This window comes from Macaca fascicularis, chromosome 1, assembly GCF_037993035.2.
Source record: "Macaca fascicularis isolate 582-1 chromosome 1, T2T-MFA8v1.1".
In the NCBI taxonomy this organism is placed as follows: Eukaryota; Metazoa; Chordata; class Mammalia; order Primates; family Cercopithecidae; genus Macaca; species Macaca fascicularis.
Genome location: NC_088375.1, coordinates 69,191,231 through 69,217,148, shown reverse-complemented (window position 1 = coordinate 69,217,148; position 25,918 = coordinate 69,191,231). Strand labels below are relative to the sequence as shown.

Below are 25,918 nucleotides of genomic sequence, written 5' to 3'. Positions count from 1 at the left end.
AATAGAGCACCAGGTAGATACCTCAGGTTTCCAACTCCAGGTCCTAGCTCCTGGATGGCATCTCTGGACCTGGTGGGGCTGAGGGAATTTACCACCCCAAAGGAAAGGACATAAGCTTAGCTGGCTTTGCCACCTACTGATTGTAGAGCCCTAAGGCCTTCAGCAAACATAGGCAGCAGCCAGACAGTGGTTACCATGGGCTTTGTGCAAGACCCAGTGCTGTGCTGGCTTCAGGTCTGACCCAACACAGTCCCAATGCTGGTGGCCACAGGGATGCTTGTGTCACCCCAGCTCCAGGCAGCTCAGCACAGAGAGGGAGAGAGACTGTGTTTGCTTAGGAGAAAGCAAGAGAAGAGAACAAGTGTATCTTCATGGTAATCCAGATAATTCTTCTGGATCTTATGTAAGACCACCATGGTGGTCTATGTTATTGGGCTTGGGGTGTCCCCTAATGGCTGCAATGATTAAAAAATTAGATTATCATACCGAAGTCCCTTTGAATTCCTGGAAAGCCTTCCCAAGAAGGATAGGTACAAACAAGTCCAGACTGCAAAGACTACAGTAAATACTTAACTCTTCAGTGTCCAATCGCCCAGGAACATCCACAAGTATCAAGATCACCCAGGAAAACATGACCTCACCAAACAAGCTGAATAAAGCACCAGGGACCAATCCTGGAGAAAGACAGAGTTATCTGAACTTTTAGACAATTCAAAATAGCTATGTTGAGGAAACTTAATGAAACTCAAGATAATACAGAGAAAGAATTCAGAATCCTATCAGATAAATTTAACAAGAGATTGAAATAATTTGAAAGAATCAAGAAGAAATTCTGGAGACAAAAAATGCAATAGACATACTAAAGAATGCATTCGAGTCTCTTACCAGCACAATTGATAAAGCAGAAGAAATAATTAGTGAGCTTAAAAACAGGCTACTTGAAACACACAGAGCAGACAAAAGAAAAAAGAATACAAAAGAATGAAATATATCTACAAGATCTAGAAAACAGCTTCAAAGAGAAAATCTAAGAGTTATTAGCCTTGAAGAGAAGGTAGAGAGCTGGGTGCGGTGGCTCACGCCTGTAATCCCAGCACTTTGGGAGGCCGAGGTGGATGGATCACCTAAGGTCAGGAGTTTGAGACCAGCTTGACCAACATGGAGAAACTCCATCTCTACTAAAAATACAAAATTGGCCACGCATGGTAGCGCATGCCTGTAATTCCAGCTACTCAGGAGGCTGAGGCAGCAGAATTGCTTGAACCCTGCAGGTGGAGGTTGCAGTGAGCCAAGATAGCGCCATTGCACTCCAGCCCAGGCAACATGAGTGAAACTCTGTCTTAAAAAAAAAAAAAAAAAAAAAAGAGGCGGTAGAGAGATATGGTCTAGAAAGTTTATTCAGGCCAGGCGCAACGGCTCACACCTGTAATGCCAGCACTTTGGGAAGCCGAAGTGGGTGGATTACCAGGTCAGGAGATCAAGGCCATCTGGCCAATATGGTGAAACCCCGTCTCTATTAAAAATACAAAAATGAGCTGGGTATGGTGGCACGTGCCTGTAATCCCAGCTAGTTGGGTGAGGCATGAGAATTGCTTGAACCCAGGAGGTGGTGGTTGCAGCGAGCCAAGATTGTGCCACTGCACTCCAGCCTGGCAACAGAGCAAGACTCCGTCAAAAGGAAGGAAGGGGGGAGGGAGCGGAGGGGAGGGGAGGGGAGGGAAGGGAAGGGAAGGGAGAAGAGAAAGTTAGCTTATTCTAAGAGATAATAACAGAGAACTTCCCTAAAGTAGAGAAAGATATTAATATTCAAGGATAAGAAGGTTTAGAACACCAAGCAGAATTAATCCAAGTATTAATAAGACTACCTCAAAACATTTAATAAACACCCAAAGGTAAAGGATAAAGAAACAATCCTAAAAGCAGCAAAAGAAAGGAAACAAATAACATACAATAGAGCCCCTGAAAACCTTACAGGCCAGGAGAGAGTGACATGACATATTTAAAGTGATGAAGGAAAAAAACTACTTTTATCCTAGAAGAGTATATCCAGCAAAAATATCCTGCAAACATAAGGGAGAAATAAAGACGTTGTTCAAGACAAACAAAAGCTGAGGGATTTCATCAACGCCAGCCCTGAACAAAATGAAATGCTAAAGAGAGTTCTTCAATCTGAAGGAAAACGGTGTTAATGAGCAATATGAAATCATCTAAAGGTGTAAAACTCACTGGTAACAGTAAGTACAAAGAAAAACAACAAATGTAACACTGTAATTGTGGTATGTAAACTATATCTTGAGTAGAAAGGTAAAAGGTGAACTGATGATAAATAATAACTACAACAACTTTTCAAGACATAGAGAGTATAATGAGATAAAAATAGAAACAATAAAAAGTTAAGCAAGGGAACAAAGTTAAGCTGTAGACTCTGTATGTTTTTTCTTTGTCAGTTTGTTTATGCACTCAGTGTTAAATTGTCATCAGTTTAAAATTATGGGTTATAAGATATTATTTGCAAGCCTCATGGTAACCTCAAATCAACAAACATTACAACAGATATACAAGAAATTAAATCATATCACCTGAGAAAATCACCTTTGATAAATGAAAGACAAGAAGGCAGGAAATAAAGGCCACAAAAACAACTGAAAAACAAATAACAAAATGTCTGGGGTAAGTCCTTACTTATAACACTGAATGTAAATGGACTAAACCTCCCCAGTCAAAAGACAGAGTGGTTGAATGGATTAAAAAATAATAATAAGACACAATGATCTGTTGCTTACAAGAAACATACTTCACCTATAAAAACACACATAGACTGAAAATAAAGGAATGTAAAAGAAATTCCATACCAACGGAGACCAAGTAAGAGCAGGAGTAGCTATACTTGTATCAGACAAAATAGATTTCAAGACAAAAACCACAAAAAGAGACAAAGATCATTATATAATGATAAAGAGGTCAATTCAGCAAGAAGACATAATAATTTTAAATATATATGCACCCAACACCGGATAAATCAGATATATAAAGCAACTATTATTAGAGCTAAAGAGAAAGATCTAAGTAGAGACTTCAACACCCGACTTTCAGCATTAGACAGATCACCCAGACAGAAAATCAACAAAAATAATCAGATTTAATCTGCATTACAGACCAAATGGATGTAACAGATGTTTACAGAACATTTTATTCAATGGCTACAGAATACCCATTCTTTTCCTCGGCACATGGTTCATTCTCAATAATGTTAATACACTATATGTTAGGCCACAAAACAAGCCTTTAAAAATTCAAGAAAAAAGAAATTATATCAAGCATCTTTGTTGACCATGATGGAATAAAACTAGAAATCAGTAACAAGAGGAATTTTGGAAACTATACAAACACATGGAAATTAAACAATATGCTCCTCCTGAATGACTAGTGGGTCAATGAAGAACTTGAGAAGAAAATTTAAAAACTTCTTGAAAGAAATGATAATGGAAACACAACATACCAAATCCTATGGGATACATCAGAAGCAGTACTAAGAGGAGAGTTTATAGGTATAAGTGCTTGTATAGGAAAAGTAGAAAAAATTCAAATAAACAACCCATCTATGCATCTTAAAGAACTAGAAAAGCAAGAGCAAACCAAACCTAAAATTAGTAGAAACAAAGAAATAGTAAAGGTCAGAGTAGAAACAAATGAAATTGAAATGAAAATAATACAAAAGATCAATGAAATGTAAAGCTCATTTTTGAAAAGATAAATAAAATTGATAAATCCTTAGCCAGACTAAGAAAAATAGAGAAGATCCAAATAAATAAAATCAGAGACTAAAAAGGAGACATTACAACCAATACAACACAAAAGGATTGTTGGAGGTTCATAAGCAAATATGTGCCAATGAATTGGAAAACCTGGAAAAAATGAATAAATTCCTGGACACATACAACCTACCAAGACTGAACCAGGAAGAAATCCAAAATCTGAACAGAGCAATAACAAGCAACGAGATCACAGCTGCAAAAAAGTCTTCAAGCAAAGGTAAGCCTGGGATCTGATGGCTTCACTGTTGAATTTTACCAAAAATTTAAAGAACTAATACCAATCCTACTCAAACTGTTTCAAAAAATAGAGGAGGAAAGAATACTTCCAAATTCATTCTATAAGGTCAGTATTACCCTGATACCAAAACCAGACAAAGACACCTCAAAATAGAAATCTACAAGTCGATATCCCTGAACATTGATGCAAAAATCCTCGACAAAATATTAGCAAACTGAATTCAACACATTAGTAAGATCATTCATCATGACTAAGTGGGATTTATACCAGGGATACAAGGACGGTTCAAGATACGCGAACCAATCAATGTGATATATCAACAGAATGAAGGACAAAAACCATATGATCATTTCAATTGATGCTGAAAAATCATTTGATAAAATTCAGCATCCCTTCAATCCTCAAAGAACTGAGTATAGAAAGTACATACCTAAACACAATAAAAGCCATATATGACAGACCCACAGTTAGCACTGCATTGAAGGGGGAAACATTGAACGCCTTTCCTCTAAGATATGGAACATGACAAGGACGCCCACTTTCACCATTGTTATTCAGCCTACTACTAGAAGTCCTAGCTAGAGCAATCAGACAAGAGAAAGATATAAAGGGCATCCAAATTGGAAAGAAATAAGTTGAATTATCCTTGTTTGCAGATGCTATGATTTTGTATCTGGAAAAACCTAAAGACTCCACCAAAAAACTATTAGAACTGATAAACAAATTCAATGAAGTTGCAAAATACAAAATCAGTACACAAAAATCAGTAGCATTTCTATATGCCAACAACAAACAATCTGAAAGAGAAATCAAATAGTCCCATTTACAACAGCCACAAATAAAATACTGAGGAATTAACTTACCCAAACAAGTGAAAGATCTTGGCTGGGCGTAGTGGCTCATGCCTGTAATCCCAGCACTTTGGGAGGCCAAGGCAGGTGGATCACAAGGTCAGGAGTTCGAGATCAGCCTGGTCAACGTGGTGAAACCCTATCTCTACTAAAAATACAAAAATTAGCTGGGCATGCTGGTGGGCGCCTGTAATCCCAGCTACTTGGCAGGCTGAGGCAGGAGAATCATTTGAACCAAGGAAGCAGAGGTTGCAGTGAGCCAAGATCATGCCATTGCACTCCAGCCTGGGCAACAGGGCAAGACTCCATCTCAAAAAAATAAATAAGTAAATAAAATAGGAAGAGGTTCCAAGGTGACCAAATAGGAACAGCTCCAGTCTACAGCTGCCAGCATGAGCGACACAGAATACAGGTGATTTCTGCATTTCCAACTGAGGTACTGGGTTCACCTCACTGGGGCTTGTTGGACAGTGGGTGCAGCCCACAGAGTGTGAGCCAAAGCAGGGTGGGGCACTGCCTCACCCAGGAAGCGCAAGGGGTTGGGGAATTCCCTTTCCTAGCCAAGGGAAGCCGTGACAAACAGTACCTGGAAAATCGGGACACTCCCACCCTAACACTGCACTTTTCCAACGGTCTTAGCAAATGGCACACCAGGAGATTATATCCTGTGCCTGGTTCAGAGGGTCCCATGCCCATGGAGCCTCGCTCACTGCCAGCACAGCAGTCTGAGATCAAACTGGAAGGTGGAAGGCAGTAGCAAGGCTGAGTGAGGGGCGTCTGCCACTGCTGAGGCCTGAGTAGGTAAACAAAGCAACTGGGAAGCTCGAACTGGGTGGAGCACACCGCAGCTCAAGGAGGCCTGCCTGCCTCTGTAGACTCCACCTCTGGGGGCAGGGCATAGCTAAACAAAAGGCAGCAGAAACTTCTGCAGACTTAAACATCCCTGTCTGGCAACTCTGAAGAGAGTAGTGGTTCTCCCAGCACAGAGTTTGAGATCTGAGAATGGATAGACTGCCTCCTCAAATGGGTCCCTGACCCCCGAGTAGCCTAACTGGGAGACACCTCCCAGTAGGGGCCGACTGACACCTCATACAGCCAGGTGCCCCTCTAAGACAAAGCTTCCAGAGGAAGGATCAGGCAGCAACATTTGCCATTTTGCAATATTTGCTGTTTTGCAGCCTCCACTGGTGATACCCAGGCAGACAGGGTCTGGAGTGGACCTTCAGCAAACTCCAACAGACGTGCAGCTGAGGGTCCTGACTGTCAGAAGGAAAATTAAAAAAACAGAAAGGACACCCACACCAAAACCCCATCTGTACCTCACCATCATCAAAGACCAAAGGTAGATAAAACCACAAAGATGGGGAGAAACCAGGGCAGAAAAGCTGAACATTCTAAAAATCAGAGTGCCTCTTCTCCTCCAAAGGAATGCAGCTCCTCACCAGCAACAGAACAAAGCTGGATGGAGAATGACTTTGACAAGTTGACAGAAGAAGGCTTCAGACGATTGGTAATAACAAACTTCTCCAAGCTAAAGAAGGACGTTCACACCCATCGCAAAGAAGCTAAAAACTTTGAAAAAAGATTAGACGAATGGCTAACTAGAATAAACAGCGTAGAGAAGACCTTAAATGACCTGATGGAGCTGAAAACCATGGCACGAGAACTATGTGATGCATGCACGAGCTTTAGTAGCTGATTTGATCAAGTGGAAGAAAGGGGATCAGTGGTTGAAGATTGAATGAAATGAAGCGAGAAGAAAAGTTTATACAAAAAAGAGTAAAAAGAAACAAACAAAGCCTCCAAGAAATATGCGACTATGTGAAAAGACCAAATCTACATCTGATTAGTGTACCTGAAAGTGACGGGGAGAATGGAACCAAGTTGGAAAACTCTCTTCAGGATATTATCCAGGAGAACTTCCCCAACCTAGCGAGGCAGGCTAACATTCAAATTCAGGAAATACAGAGAACGCCACAAAGATACTCCTTGAGAAGAGCAACTCCAAGACATACAACTGTCAGATTCACCAAAGTTGAAATGAAGGAAAAAAATGTTAAGGGCAGCCAGAGAGAAAGGTCGGGTTACCCACAAAGGGAAGTCCATCACACTAACAGCAGATCTCTCGGCAGAAACTCTACAAGCCAGAAGAGAGTGAGGGCCAATATTCAACATTCTTAAAGGAAAGAATTTTCAACCCAGAATTTCATATCCAGCCAAACTAAGCTTCATAAGTGAAGGAGAAACAAAATCCTTTACAGAAAAACAAATGCTGAGAGATTTTGTCATCACCAGGCTCCTGAAGGAACCACTAAACACGGAAAGGAACAACCAGTACCAGCCATGGCAAAAACAAGCCAAAATGCAAAGACCATCGACGCTACAAAGAAACTGCATCAACTAACAAGCAAAATAATCAGCTAACATCATAACGACAGGATCAAATTCACACATAACAATATTAACCTTAAATGTAAATGGGCTAAATGCCCCAATTAAAAGACACAGACTGGCAAACCGGATAGAGTCAAGACTCATCAGTGTGCTGTATTCAGGAGACCCATCTCATGTGCAGAGGCACACATAGGCTCAAAACAAAGGGATGGAGGAAGATCTACCAAGCAAATGGAAAACAAAAAAAAGCAGGGGTTGCAATACTAGTCTCGGATAAAACAGACTTTAAGCCAACAAAGATCAAAAGAGACAAAGAAGGCCATTACATAATGGTAAAGGGATCAATTCAACAGGAAGAGCTAACTATCCTAAATATATATGCACCCAATACAGGAGCACCCAGATTCATAAAGCAAGTCCTCAGAGACCTACAAAGAGACTTAGACTCCTACACAATAATAATGGGAGACTTTAACACTCCACTGTCAACATTAGACAGATCAACGAGACAGAAAGTTAACAAGGATATTCAGGAATTGAACTCAGCTCTGCACGAAGCAGACCTAATAGACATCTACAGAACTCTCCACCCCAAATCAACAGAATATACATTCTTCTCAGCACCACACTGCACTTCTTCCAAAACTGACCACATAGTTGGAAGTAAAGCACTCCTCAGCAAATGTAAAAGAACAGAAATTATAACAAACTGTCTCTCAGACAACAGTGCAATGAAATTAGAACTCAGGATTGAGAAACTCACTCAAAACTGCTCAACTACATGGAAACTGAACAACCTGCTCCTGAATGACTACTGGGTACATAACAAAAAGAAAGCAGAAATAAAGATGTTCCTTGAAACCAATGAGAACAAAGACACAACATACCAGAATCTCTGAGACACATTTAAAGCAGTGTGTAGAGGGAAATTTATAGCACTAAATACCCACAAGAGACAGCAGGAAAGATCTAAAATTGACACCTTAACATCACAATTAAAAGAACTAGAGAAGCAAGAGCAAATACATTCAAAAGCTAGCAGAAGGGAAGAAATAACTAAGATCAGAGCAGAACTGAAGGAGATAGAGGCACAAAAAACCCTTCAAAAAATCAACGAATCCAGGAGCTGGTTTTTTGAAATGATCAACAAAATTGACAGACCGCTAGCAAGACTACTAAAGAAAAAAGGAGAGGAAGAATCAAATAGATGCAATAAAAAATGATAAAGGGGATATCACCACCAGTCCCACAGAAATACAAACTACCATCAGAGAACATTATAAACACCTTTATGCAGATAAACTAGAAAATCTAGAAGAAAGGGATAAATTCCTGGATACATACACCCTCCCAAGACTAAACCAGGAAGAAGTTGAATTCCTGAATAGACCAATAACAGGCTCTGAAATTGAGGCAATAATTAATAGCCTACCAACCAAAAAAAAATCCAGGACCAGAAGGATTCACACCCAAATTCTATCAGAGGTACAGAGAGGAGCTGGTACCATTCCTTCTGAAACTATTGCAATCAATAGAAAAAGAGGGAATCCTCCCTAACTCATTTTATGAGGCCAGCATCATCCTGATACCAAAGCCTGGCAGAAACAACAAAAAAAAGGGAATTTTAGAGCAATATCCCTAATGAACATCGATGCAAAAATCTTCAATAAAATACTGGCAAACCGAATGCAGCAGCACATCAAAGAGCTTATCCACCACAATCAAGTTGGCATCATCCCTGGGATGCAAGGCTGGTTCAACATACACAAATCAATAAACGTAACCCAGCATATAAACACAGCCAAAGACAAAAAACACTTGATTATCTCAATAGATGCACAAAAGGCCTTCGACAAAATTCAACTGCCCTTCATGCTAAAAACTCTCAAAAAACTAGGTATTGATGGGACGTATCTCAAAATAAGAAGAGCTATTTATGACAAACCCACAGCCAATATCACACTGGATGGACAAAAACTGGAAGCATTCCCTTTGAAAACTGGTACAAGACAGGGATGCCCTCTCTCACCACTCCTATTCAACATAGTGTTGGAAGTTCTGGCCAGGAAAATCAAGGCAGGATAAAGAAATAAAGGGTATTCAATTAGGAAAAGAGGAAGTCAAATTGTCCCTGTTTGCAGAGGACATGATTGTATATTTAGAAAACCCCATTGTCTCAGCCCAAAATCTCCTTAAGCTGATAAGCAACTTCAGCAAAGCCTCAGGATACAAAATCAATGTGCAAAAATCACAAGTATTCCTATACACCAATAACAGACAAACAAAGAGTCAAATCATGAGTGAACTCCCATTCACGATTGCTTCAAAGAGAATAAAATACCTAGGAATCCAACTTACAAGGGATGTGAAGGACTTCTTCAAGGAGAACTACAAACAAAATAAAAACGAAATAAAAGAGGACACAAAATGGAAGAACATTCCACACTCATGGATAGGAAGAATCAATATCATGAAAATGGTCATACTGCCTAAGGTAATTTACAGATTCAATGCCATCCCTATCAAGCTACCAATGCCTTTCTTCACAGAATTGGAAAAAACTACTTTAAAGCTCTTATGGAACTGAAAAAGAGCCCGCATTGCCAAGACAATCCTAAGCCAAAAGAACAAAGCTGGAGGCATCATGCTACCTGACTTCAAACTATACTACAAGGCTACAGTAAACAAAACAGCATGGTACTGGTACCAAAACAGAGATATAGACCAATGGAACAGAACAGAGCCCTCAGAAATACCACACATCTACAACCATCTGATCTTTGACAAACCTGACAAAAACAAGAAATGGGGAAAGGATTCCCTATTTAATAAATGGTGCTGGGAAAACTGGCTAGCCATATGTAGAAAGCTGAAACTGGATCCCTTCCTTACATCTTATACAAAAATTAGTTCAAGATGGATTAAAGACTTAAATGTTAGACCTAAAACCATAAAAACCCTAGAAGAAAACCTAGGCAATACCATTCAGGACATAGGCATGGGCAAGGACTTCATGACTAAAACACCAAAAGCAATGGCAACAAAAGCCAAAATTGATAAATGGGATCTAATTAAACTAAAGAGCTTCTGCACAGGAAAAGAAACTATCATCAGAGTGAACAGGCAACCTAAAGAAGGGGAGAAAATTTTTACAATTTACCCATCTGACAAAGGGCTAATATCCAGAATCTACAAAGAATTTAAACAAATTTACAAGAAAAAAATCAAACAACCCCATCAAAAAGTGGGCAAAGGATATGAACAGACACTTTTCAAAAGAAGACATTTATGCAGCCAACAGACACATGAAAAAATGCTCATCATCATTGGCAGTCAGAGAAATGCAAATCAAAACCACAATGAGATACCATCTCACACCAGTTAGAATGACAACCATTAAAAAGTCAGGAAATAACAGGTGCTGGAGAGGATGTGGAGGAAAAGGAACACTTTTACACTGTTGGTGGGACTGTAAACTAGTTCTACTATCGTGGAAGACAGTGTGGCGATTCTTTAAAGATCTAGAACTAGAAATACCATTTGACCCAGTCATCCCATTACTGGGGATATACCCAAAGGGTTATAAATCATGCTGCTATAAAGACATATGCACACATATGTTCATTGCGGCACTATTCACAATAGCAAAGACTTGGAACCAACCCAAATGTCCATCAATGACAGACTGGATTAAGAAAATGTGGCACATATAAACTATGGAATACCATGCAGCCATAAGAAAGGATGAGTTCATGTCCTTTGTGGAGACACGGATGAAGCTGGAAACCATCACTGTCAGCAAACTATCGCAAGGACAGAAAACCAAACACCACATGTTCTCACTCATAGGTCGGAACTGAACAATGAGAACATCTGAACACTTGGACACAGGGTGGGGAACATCACACACTGGGGCCTGTCATGGGGTGGTGGGACAGGGGAGGGACAGCATTAGGAGATATACCTAATGTAAATGACAAGTTAATGGGTGCAGCACACCAACATGGCACATGTATACACATGTAACAAACCTGCACGTTGTGCACATGTACCCTAGAACTTAAAGTATATATTTTTTAAAAACCAGTGAAAGATCTTTACAATGAAAATAAAAAAACACTGATGTATGAAATTGAAAAGACCACAAAAAAGGAAGGATGGTCCATATTCATGGATTGGAAGAATCAATATTGTTAAAATATCCATACTCTTTAAAGCAGTCTACAGATTCAATGGAATCCCTATAAAAATACCAGTGACATTCTTCATGGAAATGGGAAAAAAAATCCTAAAATTTATACAGAACCGGAAAAGACCCAGAATAGCCAAAGCTATTCCGAGCAAAAAGAACAAAACTGGAAGAATCACATTACCTGACTTCAAATTATACTACAAAGCTACAGTAACCCAAACAGCATGGTACTGGCATAAAAACACACACACAGACCAATGGAACAGAATAGAGAACCCAGAAACAAACCTATACATCTACTGTGAACTCATTTTCGACAAAGGTAACAAAAGCCTATATTGAGGAACAGACATTCTCTTCTATAAATGGTGCTGGGAAAACTGGATATCCAGATGTCGAAGAATGAAACTAGACCTCCATCTGTTGCCAGATACAAAAATCAAATCAAAATGGATTAAAGACTTAAATTTATGACCTCAAATTATAAAACTATTACAAGAAAACATAGGAGAAACTCTCCAGGACATTGGACTGGTCAACAATTTCTTGAGTAATACCCCATAAGCACAGGCAACTGAAACACAAATGTACAAATGGGATCATATTAAGTTAAAAAGCTTCTGCACAGCAAAGGAAACAATCAGCAAAGTGAAAAGACAATCCACAGAATAGGAGAAAATTCCTTCAAACTATCCTTCTGACAAGGGATTAATAATCCTTGAATATAAAAGGAGCTCAAACAACTCTATAAGAAAAAATCTAATAATCCTATTTTAAAATGGGCAAAAGGTCTGAATAGACATTTCCCGAAAGAAGACATACAAATGGCAAACAGGCATATGAAAAGGTGCTCAACATCACTGATTATCAAAGAAATGCAAATCAAAACTATAATGAGATATCATCCAACCCTAGGTAAAATCGGTTTTATCCAAAAGACAGGCAATGACAAATGCTGAGAAGGATGTTGAGAAAGGGGAACCCTCATACACTGTTGGCAGGAATGTAAATTAGTATAACCACTATGGAGAACAGTTTGGAAGTTCCTCAAAAAACTAAGAAAAGAGCTATCATAAGATCCAATAATCTCATTCCTAGGTATAGACCCAAAGAAAAGAAATCAGTATGTCAAAGAGATATCTGCACTCTGGTGTATTATTATAATCACTCTGCAGCATTATTCATAATAGCCAAGATCTGGAAGCAATCTAAACGTCCATCAACAGATGAATGTGGTACAAATACACAATGGAGCACTATTCAGCCAAAAAAAAGAATGAGATCCTGTCATTTGCAACCAGGGATGGAAATAGAGGTCATTATGTTAAGTGACAAAAGTCAGGCACAGAAAGACAAAATTCACATGTTGTCACCTATTTGTGGGAGCTAAAAATGAAAACAACTAAACTCATGGTGATAGCAGAATGATCGTTACCAGAAGCTTAGAAGGGTAGTTGAAGGTAGGGAAGGGAGGATGATTAATGAGTATAAAAATATAGCTAGAATGTATAAGATTTCGTATTTTATAGCACACAACAGGGTGACTACAGTCAACAATAATTTATTGTACATTTTAAAATAACTAAAAGAGGCTGGGCACGGTGGCTCACGCCTATAATCCCAGCACTTTGGGAGGCTGAGGTGGGCAGATCACTCGAGGTCAGGACTTTGAGACCAGCCTGGCCAACATAGTGAAACCCTGTCTCTACTAAAAATACAAAAAAATTAGCCAGGTGTGGTGGCACATGCGTGTAGTCCCAGCTGCTTGGGAGGTTGTGGCAGAACTGCTTGAATCCAGGAGGCGGAGGTTGCAGTGAGCCAAGATCGCGTCATTGCACTCCAGCCTGGGCAACAGGACAAGACTCTGTCTCAAAAAATAAAAAGAAATAAAAATAAAAAATAAAATAAAATAACTAAAAAAGTGTAAGTGAATTGTTTGTAACACAAAGAAAGAATAAAAGCTTGAGGTGATGGATATCCCAATTACCCTGATAGGATTATTATGCATTGCATGCCTGTATCAAAATATCTCATGTATCCCATCAATATACTCACCTATTACTCACAAAATATTTTTTTAAATACAAGGAAAAAAATTAGAAACATTGTAAATGTCCATCCACAGGACAATAGATAAATTGTGCTTTATTCACCCAATAGAGTATTATATGGCAGAGAAAATTAATGAACTACAGCTACACAAAAATATGAATAAACCATAAAAACAAAATATTGTGTGAAAAAGTAGCCAGAGAAAACTGCAGAAAATGTATTATTCTTATAAAACCCCAAACCAAATAAGCTAAACAAAATATTTCAAGATACATCCATTTGTAATAAAATTATTTTCAAAAGGCATGAGAAGGAGCAACACAAAATTTAGGATATTACTTTTAATGGGAAAGCAAGTGAACAGAAGAAGGAAGAAAAATACTGGGAGATAATCATATTGGTAATGTTCTAGTTAAATAGGTTCATGATGCTCTTTTTATTATTAAACATCTAAGTTTTATATATGTTACAAATAGTTCATAAACTTATATGAACTAAATTAAATTTAGAGAAGCAAATTGATAGTCCATTTTTGTCAACATAAAATTACATATGTATTATATAGTACATAAAACTATACACATTTATTTACATCAGTTTTATTTATTTCCATGTGCACAGAGGAATAATCTAAGGTTGTACAGCAAATACTTAAGAGTGATAACCATAAGAAATTAAATAAAGAGAAAGGAGTGTAGCTATTTTACCTTTCATTTAATTTATGTCCATATTACTTGCGTTTATTTCAAAGCACATAGGCTATTTTATAACTATGTTAACACCAAAATTAAAAAGAATCTAAAGAATTATAAGGTTTTACCTGTCTGCATAGTTTTCTGAGAAGTATTTGAAAAGCAGCAAAGGACACTATAAGCTTAGCACCACCATGTTAACTATCATGTTAACCAATCCTTGACTTGTATCTCTTCAAATTCCTTATAGATTGTTTCTTAATTAATAAGTACAATACCCTCTAATAGCCAAATCTTATTCTTACATTACTCACAATTACTAACCTTTCTTTTTCCCCTCCATTTATTTGTTTTCTCTCTTCTCTTCTTCTTAATTTTTCCCTGGGTAGCATCTAAAAGTTTAAAAAGATTTGGAAGTTTCAGTTCTAACATTAAAAATTATTTTATTGATTAAAGAATTTGAAGGATTAAAATAATTAAGATTGATATTTTAATCAACTTTATTATGTTTGTTGGAAGAATCTTACAAGATACAACTAGCAGATAAAATTGTTTAATTTGCCAGGCATGGTGGTGCACATCTGTAATTCCAGCATTTTGAGAGGCTGAGGCAGGCAGATCACTTGAGCTCAGGAGTTTGAGACCAGCCTGGGCAACATGGCAAAACCTTGTCCCTACCAAAAATACAAAAATTAGCCAGACATGTGGAGTGCACCTGTAGTCCCAGCTACTCAACAGGCTGAGGTGGGAGGATCGCTTGAGCCCAGCGGGTCAAGGTTGCAGTGAGCCAAGATCATGCCACTGCACTCCAGCTTGGTGACAGAGTGAGGCACTGTCTCTAAAAAAAAGAAGAAAAAAGAAAAAAGTTTAATTATAGTTGTATCCCAGTATAAATATATGGCATTTAGGAACCCATCCAAAAGACAATGCTCTCCTAGGTCCACTAGAATGCAACCTCCAGTTAATCTAGGGAATATAAGGTGTTATTAGCAGAAACTATGTGAATGCAACTATTAAGCAGTCTACTGGAAAATATAAATGAATTATTTTAATAAGAACATGGAAAAGGAGGACGGGTGTGGTGGCTCATGTCATCTGTAATTCCAGCACTTTGGGAGGCTGAAGCAAGTGGATCACTTGAGGTCAGGAGTTTGATACCAGCCTGGGGAACATGGTGAAACCTCATTTTTACTAAAAATACAAAAATTAGCCACGCATGGTGGTGGGCACTTGTAATCTCAGCTACTCAAGAGGCTGAGGCAGGAGAATCACTTGAACCTGGGAGGCGGAGGTTGCAGTAAGCTGAGATTGTGCCACTGCACTCCAGCCTGGGCAACAGAGTGAGACTCTGTCTCAAAATTAAAAAATACAAAAAAAGAAAAAGAAAAAGGATATAGAAAAGGAGAATGTTAGTTTGCCACCATATTAACTACTCCATTCTACAAAAGACAACCATTTTCCTGACTAGAAGCAAAGGTTACCGATGTGATTTTTGTATTATCCAGCTTGGGGTTGTCAGTTCCTTGAATCTTTAGTTGATGTCTTTCATCTGTTTGGGGAAACTTTTAGGCATTTGCTTTTCTTTCCTTCTTCAATTCCAATTACAATGTTAGATCTCATTACTGTGTCTCACATGTCTCTAACATTTTCTTCTGTATCTTTCTTTTTTTTCCCTCCTGATGTGACTTCCAGTTTACTAATTCTTTGTGTGTGTCTAATCTACTGAAAAATCTATCTAAATTGCTAATTTTAGATAATGAATTTTTATTCCAGAATTTATACCTGATTCTTTCTTACAGTTGATAAATCTCTATTTTCTTAAATACATTAATCACAACTATTTAAACTTCATTGCCAGCTAACTCAACATCTGTATTACCTGTAGGGCTGTTACTATTTTTTTCTCTTGTTTTTCAGTCATGTAGGCATATCTAATAATTTTTATTAAAAGTTATGTATGCTGTATTAAAAAATTCTAGAGATTCTAGATGATGTTATCCATCTCTCAAGATTATTTATCCTCCACCAGGCAAACAGAATGATGGATGATGATCTAAACCCAACTAGGGATGCAGAGATGAGACTATAATTCCAGTAAGGCTCAATTTACCTCTGATTCATTCCTATCCCTCCTGGGTTTTCTACAGAGGGTCTGTGTTACTGGAAGCAGAAGTCAATAAAAGAAATTTATTTAATAGTGTAAACCCACAACTACAAACTGAATAGGAATTAGCTGCTCATCTTTTTCCTGGAAGTTATAGGTTCTCCAGTAAAATAAGGGGAAAATAAAAGAGGAAGAAACAATATGATCCAGAAAATGGGTGACCAAACCCAAAAGAGAGGTAAAGGATATATCCAGAACGAAGACAAAAGAACTTAATATCACAGTTGCTTAACAGGTCTTGAGAACAGTAAGTCCAAATGGAGTATGTTAAATGGATCTAGGAGAGAATCCCGAAACGAAATTAACTGAATACCTGATGTGTCTGAACCTTTTCAAAGGTAATTTATACTACTACAACACATCACAAACACAGAAAACTAAACAAATTTTATTGACTGGGCGCGGTGGCTCATGCCTGTAATCCCAGCATTTTGGGAGGCCGAGGCGAGCAGATCATGAAGTCAGGAGATCGAGACCATCCTGGCTAACGTGGTGAGACCCTGTCTCTACTAAAAATAGAAAAAATTAGCCAGGCATGGTGGCACACGTCTGTAATCCCAGCTACTCAGGAGGCTGAGGCAGGAGAATCGCTTGAACCTGGGAGGCGGAGGTTGCAGTGAGCCAAGATCGCACCAGTGCACATCAGCCTGGGCAACAGAGCGAGACTCCATCTCAAAAAAAAAAAATAAAATAAAATAAAATAATAATTATTATTAACTGTAAGGAATAAAAAAGTTGTGCTAGAAAGGAACCATTATATGGTTCAGCTGTGAACAGCATAGCATCTACATAGCCATAACAATTAAACTATTAAATTATCAAAGTTACAATAAATCCTATTTAGGAGGATGGAAGGAAGAAAGTAAATGCAGGGGAAACAGTGGTTTAAAACAAAAGTAGCTAAATTCTGATCATCCATAGAGCCTAAAACTGAAAAATGTAGAAATGATTACATAAACAAGTTATGGAACCATATCTATCAGAGATAGATATCAAAACAGACTGCTAAAAGAGTTTGAAATGCCTGCTTCTGGAAATTGGGATTGGGAAGAATCATTTTGAAATTATCAATTAATGGTAGGGTACAATAACGACATTTTGAGATACGCCAAGACTCAGAAAATTCACTTCCCAGACAACATTTTGTAAAAAGTTATTTGACAGTGTACTCCAACAGCCAAGGCAGAACACTGAGAGAAAGATATGAATCTAAGAAAACAATGGATCCAACCCAGAAGACCAGTGAGTGGAGATCCTAGGATAACAGAGAAATAGCAGGTCTTGAGGGTAGAAAATGGTCTAGATTACACTAGGCAGGCAAGAATATCTCCAGAGAAAAGAAATGAACTCTAAGGAATAGTATAATTAAAAGGATGGAAAATCTTTTCATTATGGCAGTTATATGATCTTTTTGTCAACAATAAAAAACAAGAAGGAGAACTAGAAACTCTAAGAAAAACAAAAACTATGGCCGGGCGCAGTGGCTCACGCCTGTAATCCCAGCACTTTGGGAGGCTGAGACGGGCGGATCACAAGGTCAGGAGATCGAGACCATCCTGGCTAACACGGTGAAACCCCATCTCTACTAAAAAATACAAAAAACTAGCCGGGTGAGGTGGCGGGCGCCTGTAGTCCCAGCTACTCAGGAGGCTGAGACAGAAGAATGGCATGAGCCCAGGAGGCGGAGCTTGCAGTGAGCCGAGATTGCGCCACTGCACTCCAGCCTGGGTGACAGAGCGAGACTCCGTCTTAAAAAAAAAAAAAAAAAAGAACAAGAAAAAAAAAAACTATAAGAAAGTCATGGTTTGGATACAAAGCAAAACTAAGATACAGCACGGTTTTAACCAACTGATAGAATATAAATGATGTACTTGATGCTGTGACTAGAAAAACACTCTCCTTTGAGAGTCCTAGCAATCATAATATTAGATCCATGAAATAGAAATGTAATTCTTGCCTGTAACTTGGCACTGTAGTAACACTATTTATATAATGATAGTGATTTAAATGCTAATTATTGGTCTTAAAGATTTAAAGTGAATCTATGGACCAAAAAAAGACAATTTTTGTTGTAGATATTAACTACGGAAAAACTAAAAGAATACAATGGGGAGAAAAAAATGGAGGAAAGGATAGAGATACCAATATATTTAACTTACGTAAGAGAGAATAAAATAATTAACTACAGTTGATGGAACAAGCAGAGTTACAAGTAGGTTACTTATTAATACCAAATTAGCCAATAGAAAAACTAATTACAACACAACTTACAAACACTGAGAGAGTAAAGGTAGGTGAGACAAAGGAGTAATTTAAAGTGATCTTGTCTAGGGTTGAGTGTGGAGAACATTTGTTATATTTTGGTTGCCTAGTATCTGATTCCACTTCCTATGTTTAGTGAATATTCGTCCACATGCCTTTCACCATCAATGCTAAAAAAGCCAATCTTGCTTTTCCAGTTCCCTTTGCAGCTGGGACATATTACTTGAATTAGGACTCCAAATGTTAATAGTGGTTACCACATGCAATTCCTTTAGCCTATACTAAATATTTCCTAATTCTACTTCCTTGCCTTTGCCTGAAAATGCCTATTCATCCTCCACCACTCAAGTTGAGATAATCATTTCCTCTCCAAAGCCTTTCCTTGCCCCCATGACATATGCATGTGAAGTAATAGCACTCACCTGCACTGTAATGAACTATTTGCTTGTTTTATTGTCTACTATATTTTCTTTTTTTTTTTCTTTTTAACTCCTCTTACTATCATTCCCAATATTGCTTAATAAAAGTTCCTTGTCTGAAGGGACCATGGCATGTTTACCATTACATCTGGCACATACTGAGTATGCTCAATAAATATTAGTTGAATAAACAAAAATTATAACAGATGTTTAGTACTTTTTTCCTAAATCACCTAACTTATAAATATGAAACTTTAACAGGATGATAAACATACCTTCAGTACTCGAATCCGTCTGGCTTCCTGAAGATGATGATGAAGAAGAAGGAAACACACGATCATCTGAAGAAAAAGATGTCACTGATCTATGTCGGGATCGGTGCTGGTTTTGGTTTTGCTTTCTTTTTTTCTTTCGTTTGTGTTTACCTTAGAGAGATATAAAATGGAACATAATTATTTTCCCAAATATTAGCAACATATGAGAGAGAAATATATGCATTAATTTATAAAATGTACCTTAAATTACCCAAAAGGCCTTCAAGCAAGCATAAACTCCTACCTTCATATTTGCCAGCCTTGGCATCTTCAGGATTTCTGTGAGCGGACTTCTTATCCATGTCTATTAAACCTCCCTGCCATGTCTATAAAACCAAAATATTGACATATTATTAGAGAATTTAAAATGCAAAATGATATTTCTGGGGACAAAGAAAATGCAAATGGTAACAACCTCAGCACTAACATTTTGGGCTGGATTATTCTTGGTTGTGAAGGGCTTTCCTTTGGATTTTAGGCTATCGAGCCACAATTTCTGGCCTCTACCCACTAGATGCCAATAGCACCTTTATGTGTGATGACCTAAAATGTCTCCAGACATTAACAACTGTCCCTTGGGGGGCAACCACTGTTGAGAACCACAATTCTATTGAGAACAAATGGACTAGAGTAGTAGTAATAGAGACAGAAAAAAGAGGCTGAATTCAAGAATCAGAATGACCAGGAATTGCTGGTGGACTGGCTATGAAGGAAAGAAAGAAATAAGGGATAACTTCTAGAATTTTGGAGTGATCAATTCGGTAGAAAACAATACCATTAACTGAGATATGCCAACACTAAAGAAGGAATACGTCTGGAATAATATTCCACTAAAATACAGAATAGAAAATCGGAAGTTTTTTTTCTTTTTGAGACAGAGTCTCACTCTGTCAACCAGGCTGGAGTGCAGTGGCGCAATCTCGGCTCACTGCAACCTCTGCCTCCTGGGTTCAAGTGATTCTCGTGCCTCAACCTCCTGAGTAGCTGGGATTACAAGCACCCGCCACCACACCTGGCTCATTTTTTTGTATTTTTAGTAGAGACAGGATTTCACCATGTTGGCCATGTTAGTTTTGCACTCCTGACCTCAAACAATCTGTCCACCTTGGCCTCCCAAAGTGCTGGGATTATAGGCATGAGCCATCGCACCCGGCCCAGAAAGTTTCAAGGCATACCTAAATAACAATTTAGTAGATGCCTATAGACTAAGTAAATATGTTATTTACTTCATGTTGACAAAGATTATTTGAATAGAAAAAAAGCACTCACAGTAGTAAGTCTGGGAATCTTCAGCACAATATTTGAAGCCACAAGGCTGAATGATACCACAAAAAGAAACAGCACAAATGGGGTACTAAATACTCATCTTTCATAACTGAAAGTCAAAGAATAATGTCTAAGGTGGATAATGTCTAAATTAGGAAACATTACTATAAATATATTACTTTAACATATATAAGTAGATATAGAAAAAGAGCTAAAAGAATTGAAGGAAGCTGCAAGTTAGACGGAGTACTGTAGTACTTTTTGGTTTTTAAAATGATGAGTAAATGTTATTTTGACAAAAATGTAAAAGTAAATAAATCTCCTCCTTTAAAGCACACAAAGAGTAAGTGGGAATTCTCATCCAAGATGCCAGACTTCCTTCCTAGTCATATTAAAATGACGGTTAAGCAATAAACAAAGAAAGTAAAAGGTGAGGGGTATAAAAGTGTAGAAAACTGCAGGAGTTTGAAGGAAAAAAAAATCTCAGGATAAAGCTGTTCAAAGTACTCAAGAGCAATAGTTCCAAATAAGAACAAAATATCAATGGCTTCTACCAAAGTTGTCAAGAATTAATACTAGCAACATTTCCCTTAAAACCATGAACTTCAAGAGAAATATAACCTAAGCACATTCCTGAGACTTGCAATGAATAATATGTATAAAGTCACAATAAAATGTTATTTTGAGTTTTTTATTTTTTCATTTTATTTTTTTTACCTTATTTATTTATTTAGACAGGGTGTTGCTTTGCTGCCCGAGCTGAAATGCAGTGGTGCAATCATAACTTATGACAGCCCTAAACTCCAGGGCTCAAGCGATCCTCCTTCCTAAGTCTCCCAAAGTGTTGGGATTACAGGTGTGAGCCATCGAGTCCAACTATTTTCATTGGTTTTTGACATGTGAATCCAATTTACAGAGGAAAACACTGAAGTGTTCATAACAGTTACAGAACAAAAGTTAATTTATCCAATTATAATGCTATAAATGTAAAGGTAGAGCTGTCAGGACATGAAAGATGGAGAAGGAAAAGAAAAGATAGCAGGAAGGGAGTGCCAGCATCATCCTATGAAATCAAGAGTGCTAAAACTTGTGATAGTGATAGAACAAGAAATATGTTTAAATATATTGATAGAACAATAAATATGTGTTTAAATATATTGCTTAATTGCTTAAGTTTACAAGAGAAAACAAAAGAGAAAATAAAAACACTTTATGAAATCTGTAGAGAAAGCAGCCAGCAGGAGCAGAGGCTGTCATAATTGAGTCCTCATCTATCACAGCAGAAACTCAGAGGACAATAAATAAATTTGAGAAAAAACAGTATCGGCATACTATTTAGAAATGTAGAAATAATCACCAAAATAACTAAACATAAAAAATGTTTAAAGTGTTTGTCTATGGGGATGTGGATCCAGAACGAGGAGAAAGCAGGTGGGATGGAGATTGTTGCTTTTCATTATCAACTCTTACATACAATTTGATCTTTTAATCATGTGCACATATTATGTTGCTAAATGTTTTTAAAGGTTTTTTTAAAAAAGTGAATTGGGAAGTGAGGAAATAAGGACAAACTATATTTTAACATGAAAGCAGAAAAACAGCATAGCAGTTGGAGGAATTACTGAGGTCAGGGGTGAGTTTTTAAAATGAGATTCCAGACTATTGGTTTTTTTCTTAAAAAAATTTTCAGTAAAATTTACTTTCAAATTTATATACAGTAAAATTCACATGTATGTACAGTATTAAGAGTTCTAACACATGCATAGATACTTGTAACCACCATTAACAGGATACAGAACAATTCCAACATCCAAAGAATTTCCTCGTGCTCCTCCCTGGCAGTCAGACCCTCTCCCCACCTTTAACTCTGGGCAACCACTCATCTATCTGTTCACTGTCTGTTTAGTCTTACCTTTTCCAGCATGTCATATAAATGAAATCGTAAGTATTTAACCATTTTATATTGGTTTCCTTCGCTTAATATAACATACCTGAGATTCATCGAAGCTACTGCATATATCAATGTTTGTTCCTTTTTATCCAGTCCTATTCCATTGTGAAGATGTACTACACTGTGTTTATCCACATTCACTCACTTAGGGACATTTAGTTTATGTAGTTCTTCTTGTTTAGTCTGCTAATATGGTAGATTCCACTGATTAATTTTCACATGTTGAACCAACCTTAATTTAGGACATTTTGGGCAATTATAAATAATGCTACTATAAACATTCATTTACAGATTTTTGTGTTAGCATAAGTTTTTATTTCCCTAGGATAAACACACAAAAGTGGAACTGGAGAGTTACATAGTAAGTGTATGCTTAACTTCCTAAGAAACTGCACAACTGTTCACCAAAGTGGCTGTAGTAATGTGTGAATGTCCTAGTTGCTCCATATCCTTGTCAGGACTTGGTATTATTTTTTAATTCTATCCATTCTGATAACTGTTTAATATTATCTCCTGGCTTTAATTTGCATTTCCCTAATGATCAGTGATGTTGAACGTATTTTCATGTGCTTATTTGCTAGCTGTATATCATCTTTGGCGAAGTGTACAACTTTTTGCCTATTTTTTAAATTGGGTTATTTGGTTTCTTGTTAGGTTTTGGAAATTTTTTATATATTCTGGATATAAAAGCCTTTGGTCAAGTATGTGATTTGCCAGTATCTTCTCCTAACATGGTTTGTCTTTCATTCTCTTTACAGTACCCTTTATATAGTAAAATATTTTTTGATTAAATTCAATTGATCTTTTTCTTTATAGATAGTGCTTTTGTTGTTACCTAATAATTCTTTGCTTAACCCAATGTCACAAACATTTTCTCCTATGTTTTCCTAAAGAATTTTAGGTTTTAGCCTGGGCGCGGTGGCTCACTCGTGTAATCCCAGCATTTTGGGAGGCTGAGGCAGGCGGATCATGAGGTCAGGAGATCAAGACCATTCTGGCTAATATGGTGAAACCCCGTCTCTACTAAAAGTACAAAAAATTAGCCAGGCGTGGTCACGAGATCAGGAGATCAAGACCATCCTGGCTAATATGGTGAAATCCCGTCTCTACTAAAAGTACAAAAAATTAGCCAGGCATGGTGGCAGGCACCTGTAGTCCCAGCTACTGGGGAGGCTGAGGAAGGAGAATGGTGTACACCCGGTAGGCTGAGCTTGCAGTGAGCCCAGATCACTCCAGTCTGGGGGACAGAGTGAGACTCCGTCTCAAAAAACAAACAAACAAAAAAGAATTTTAGGATTTTACTTCAGCTCTGCTCTTCATTCTAAAAAGTCTTTTGCTAATTTAGTTCCTTTACCTTTCCTTATCAACTTTATCATCAAGTAATTTATGCCTAAAAAATATTGCTTGGACTTTGACTGTAATCAAATTCATAGATCTATTTAGGGAGAACTGACATTTTAACTAGACTGAATTTTCCAATCCATGAACACTATGGGTCTTCTTTCATCAGCATTTTGTAGTTTTTAGCACACAAATCCCACACATACTTTGTTAGATTTCTACCTGAGTATTTCATTTGTGAGGGAGGAGGGTGGGTCACTTTCCAAATCCCACACATACTTTGTTAGATTTCTACCTAAGTATTTCATTTGTGAGGGAGGAGAGTGGGTCAGTTTCCAACGGTTCATTGTTAGTGTAGAAATAGGATTATGTATGTTAAGCTTGTATCCTGCAACCTGCTAAATTTACTTGTTAGCTCTACCAGCTTTTTAAATAATTTCTTGAGATTTACTATATAACTGTCATCTGCAAATATAATTATATTTCTTCTTTTCCAATCAGAATGCTTTTCTTGACTTACTATAATTGCTAGGATTTCCAGTAAATATTAAATAGTAGTGGAAGAAACATCCTTGCCTGGTTCCCAATCTTGGAGGGTAGAAAGCATTCAGTCTTTCACCATTAAGTATAACAATACCTATGGGTTTTGTCGATGCCTTTTATTAGGTTCTCTTCTATTACTTGTTTGCTGAGTTTTAAGAATCATGAATGAATGCTGAATTTTCTTAAGTGCTTTTTCTGCATCTATTAATAGGATCATGTAGTTTTTCTTATGGATTGATGTTCAAATGTTGAATTCCTGGGATGAGACTTGGTCACAATGTATTATTTTTCTAGTATACTGCTGAATTCAATTTGCTAATATTTTTTGAGGAAGTTGTATCTTTGTTCATGGGGGATTTTAACTTTTAGATTTGTTTTTTGTGTTGTCTTTATCTGGTTTTGGTATCCAGAAAATGCCGCCTTCATAAAATGAGTTAAGTGTTTCTTCTTTTTCTACAATCCAAAGAGTTTGTAACAGAACTGGTATTTTTTCGTCCTTGAATGTTTGGTGAAATTACCCGGTGAAATTACCTGGGCCTAGAGCTTTTTTTAATTATTATTATTCTTTTTTTTTTTTTCTTCCTGGCAAGAGTCTTCTTGCCAGGGTTTGTTTTTCGTTGTTGCTGTTGTTTTGTTTTTCTCACAAATTCTATTTCTTTAATAGTTATAGGACTATTTCATTTACCTATTTTGTCCTGGGTGAGTTTTCGTAATTTTGATAGTGGCCCATTTCTCTCACATTATCAAATTTATAAATACAGAGGTGTTTGTGTATTGCCTCATCCTTTTTAATGTCTGTTGGGTTGGGAGTGCTCTTAGAGCATGTATGTTTTTTGTTTCTTTTTAAAAAATATACTTAAATTTTTATTTGCTGATCTTCTCTGTATCATTCCAATTTTAGTATATGTGCTGCCAAAGTAAGCACTAGCACGTATGTTATACGAATGACTTCAATAGAATACTGAAGACAAGATAGACCTGCCGCATAACTGATCCTCAAACCTTGTTATCACTGATTTCTTCTTTCAATTCCATATCCAGTCAGATATTTGTCTTTGCCAATATTTCTTCTAATTTCTCTTCATTCCCAATACTGCTTGGCACAGTCTGCTACCTAAATGATTCCCCTGCCACTTAACTAGTCTCACTGCTTTTTCCCACTGTCATGCATTTTTCATACTGCTACCAGATTTATCAGACCTCAAATGGTTCAACACTGCCCACAAGATAATGGCCTTCCGCATCTGGCTTAGTTCTGGTGTTTTGAATAATACTGTTTCCCTAAATCAAGAGTTTTTAACATTTAAATTTGAGAAGGAGGAGTCACGAATCTCCTAAAATTAAGCATATAATGTTGTATGGATGTGAATTTTATTTCCAGAGCAAGATCTATAGCTTTTTAAAAAAATTTATTTGTAGTCTGG

General features: G+C 37.4%; 1 protein-coding gene across 4 annotated transcripts in view; it reads right to left on the bottom strand.

Moving 5' to 3' along the window:
• LOC101865459 (putative uncharacterized protein encoded by LINC00467 homolog) overlaps positions 1 to 25,918 on the bottom strand; it is a 61,232-nt gene that overhangs the window by 32,825 nt on the left and 2,489 nt on the right. For all 4 annotated transcript variants that reach the window (XR_012432793.1, XR_012432790.1, XR_012432794.1 and 1 more), the window contains exons 2-4: positions 19,638 to 19,719; positions 19,355 to 19,504; positions 14,559 to 14,626 (exon numbers count right to left, since the gene is read on the bottom strand). Coding sequence is in view for 1 of the 4 variants with exons in the window: in XM_074035814.1 (XP_073891915.1) it covers positions 14,559 to 14,626; positions 19,355 to 19,504; positions 19,638 to 19,695 (276 nt within the window). In the remaining 3 variants the exon portion in view is untranslated. The remainder of the gene's footprint in view (positions 1 to 14,558; positions 14,627 to 19,354; positions 19,505 to 19,637; positions 19,720 to 25,918) is intronic.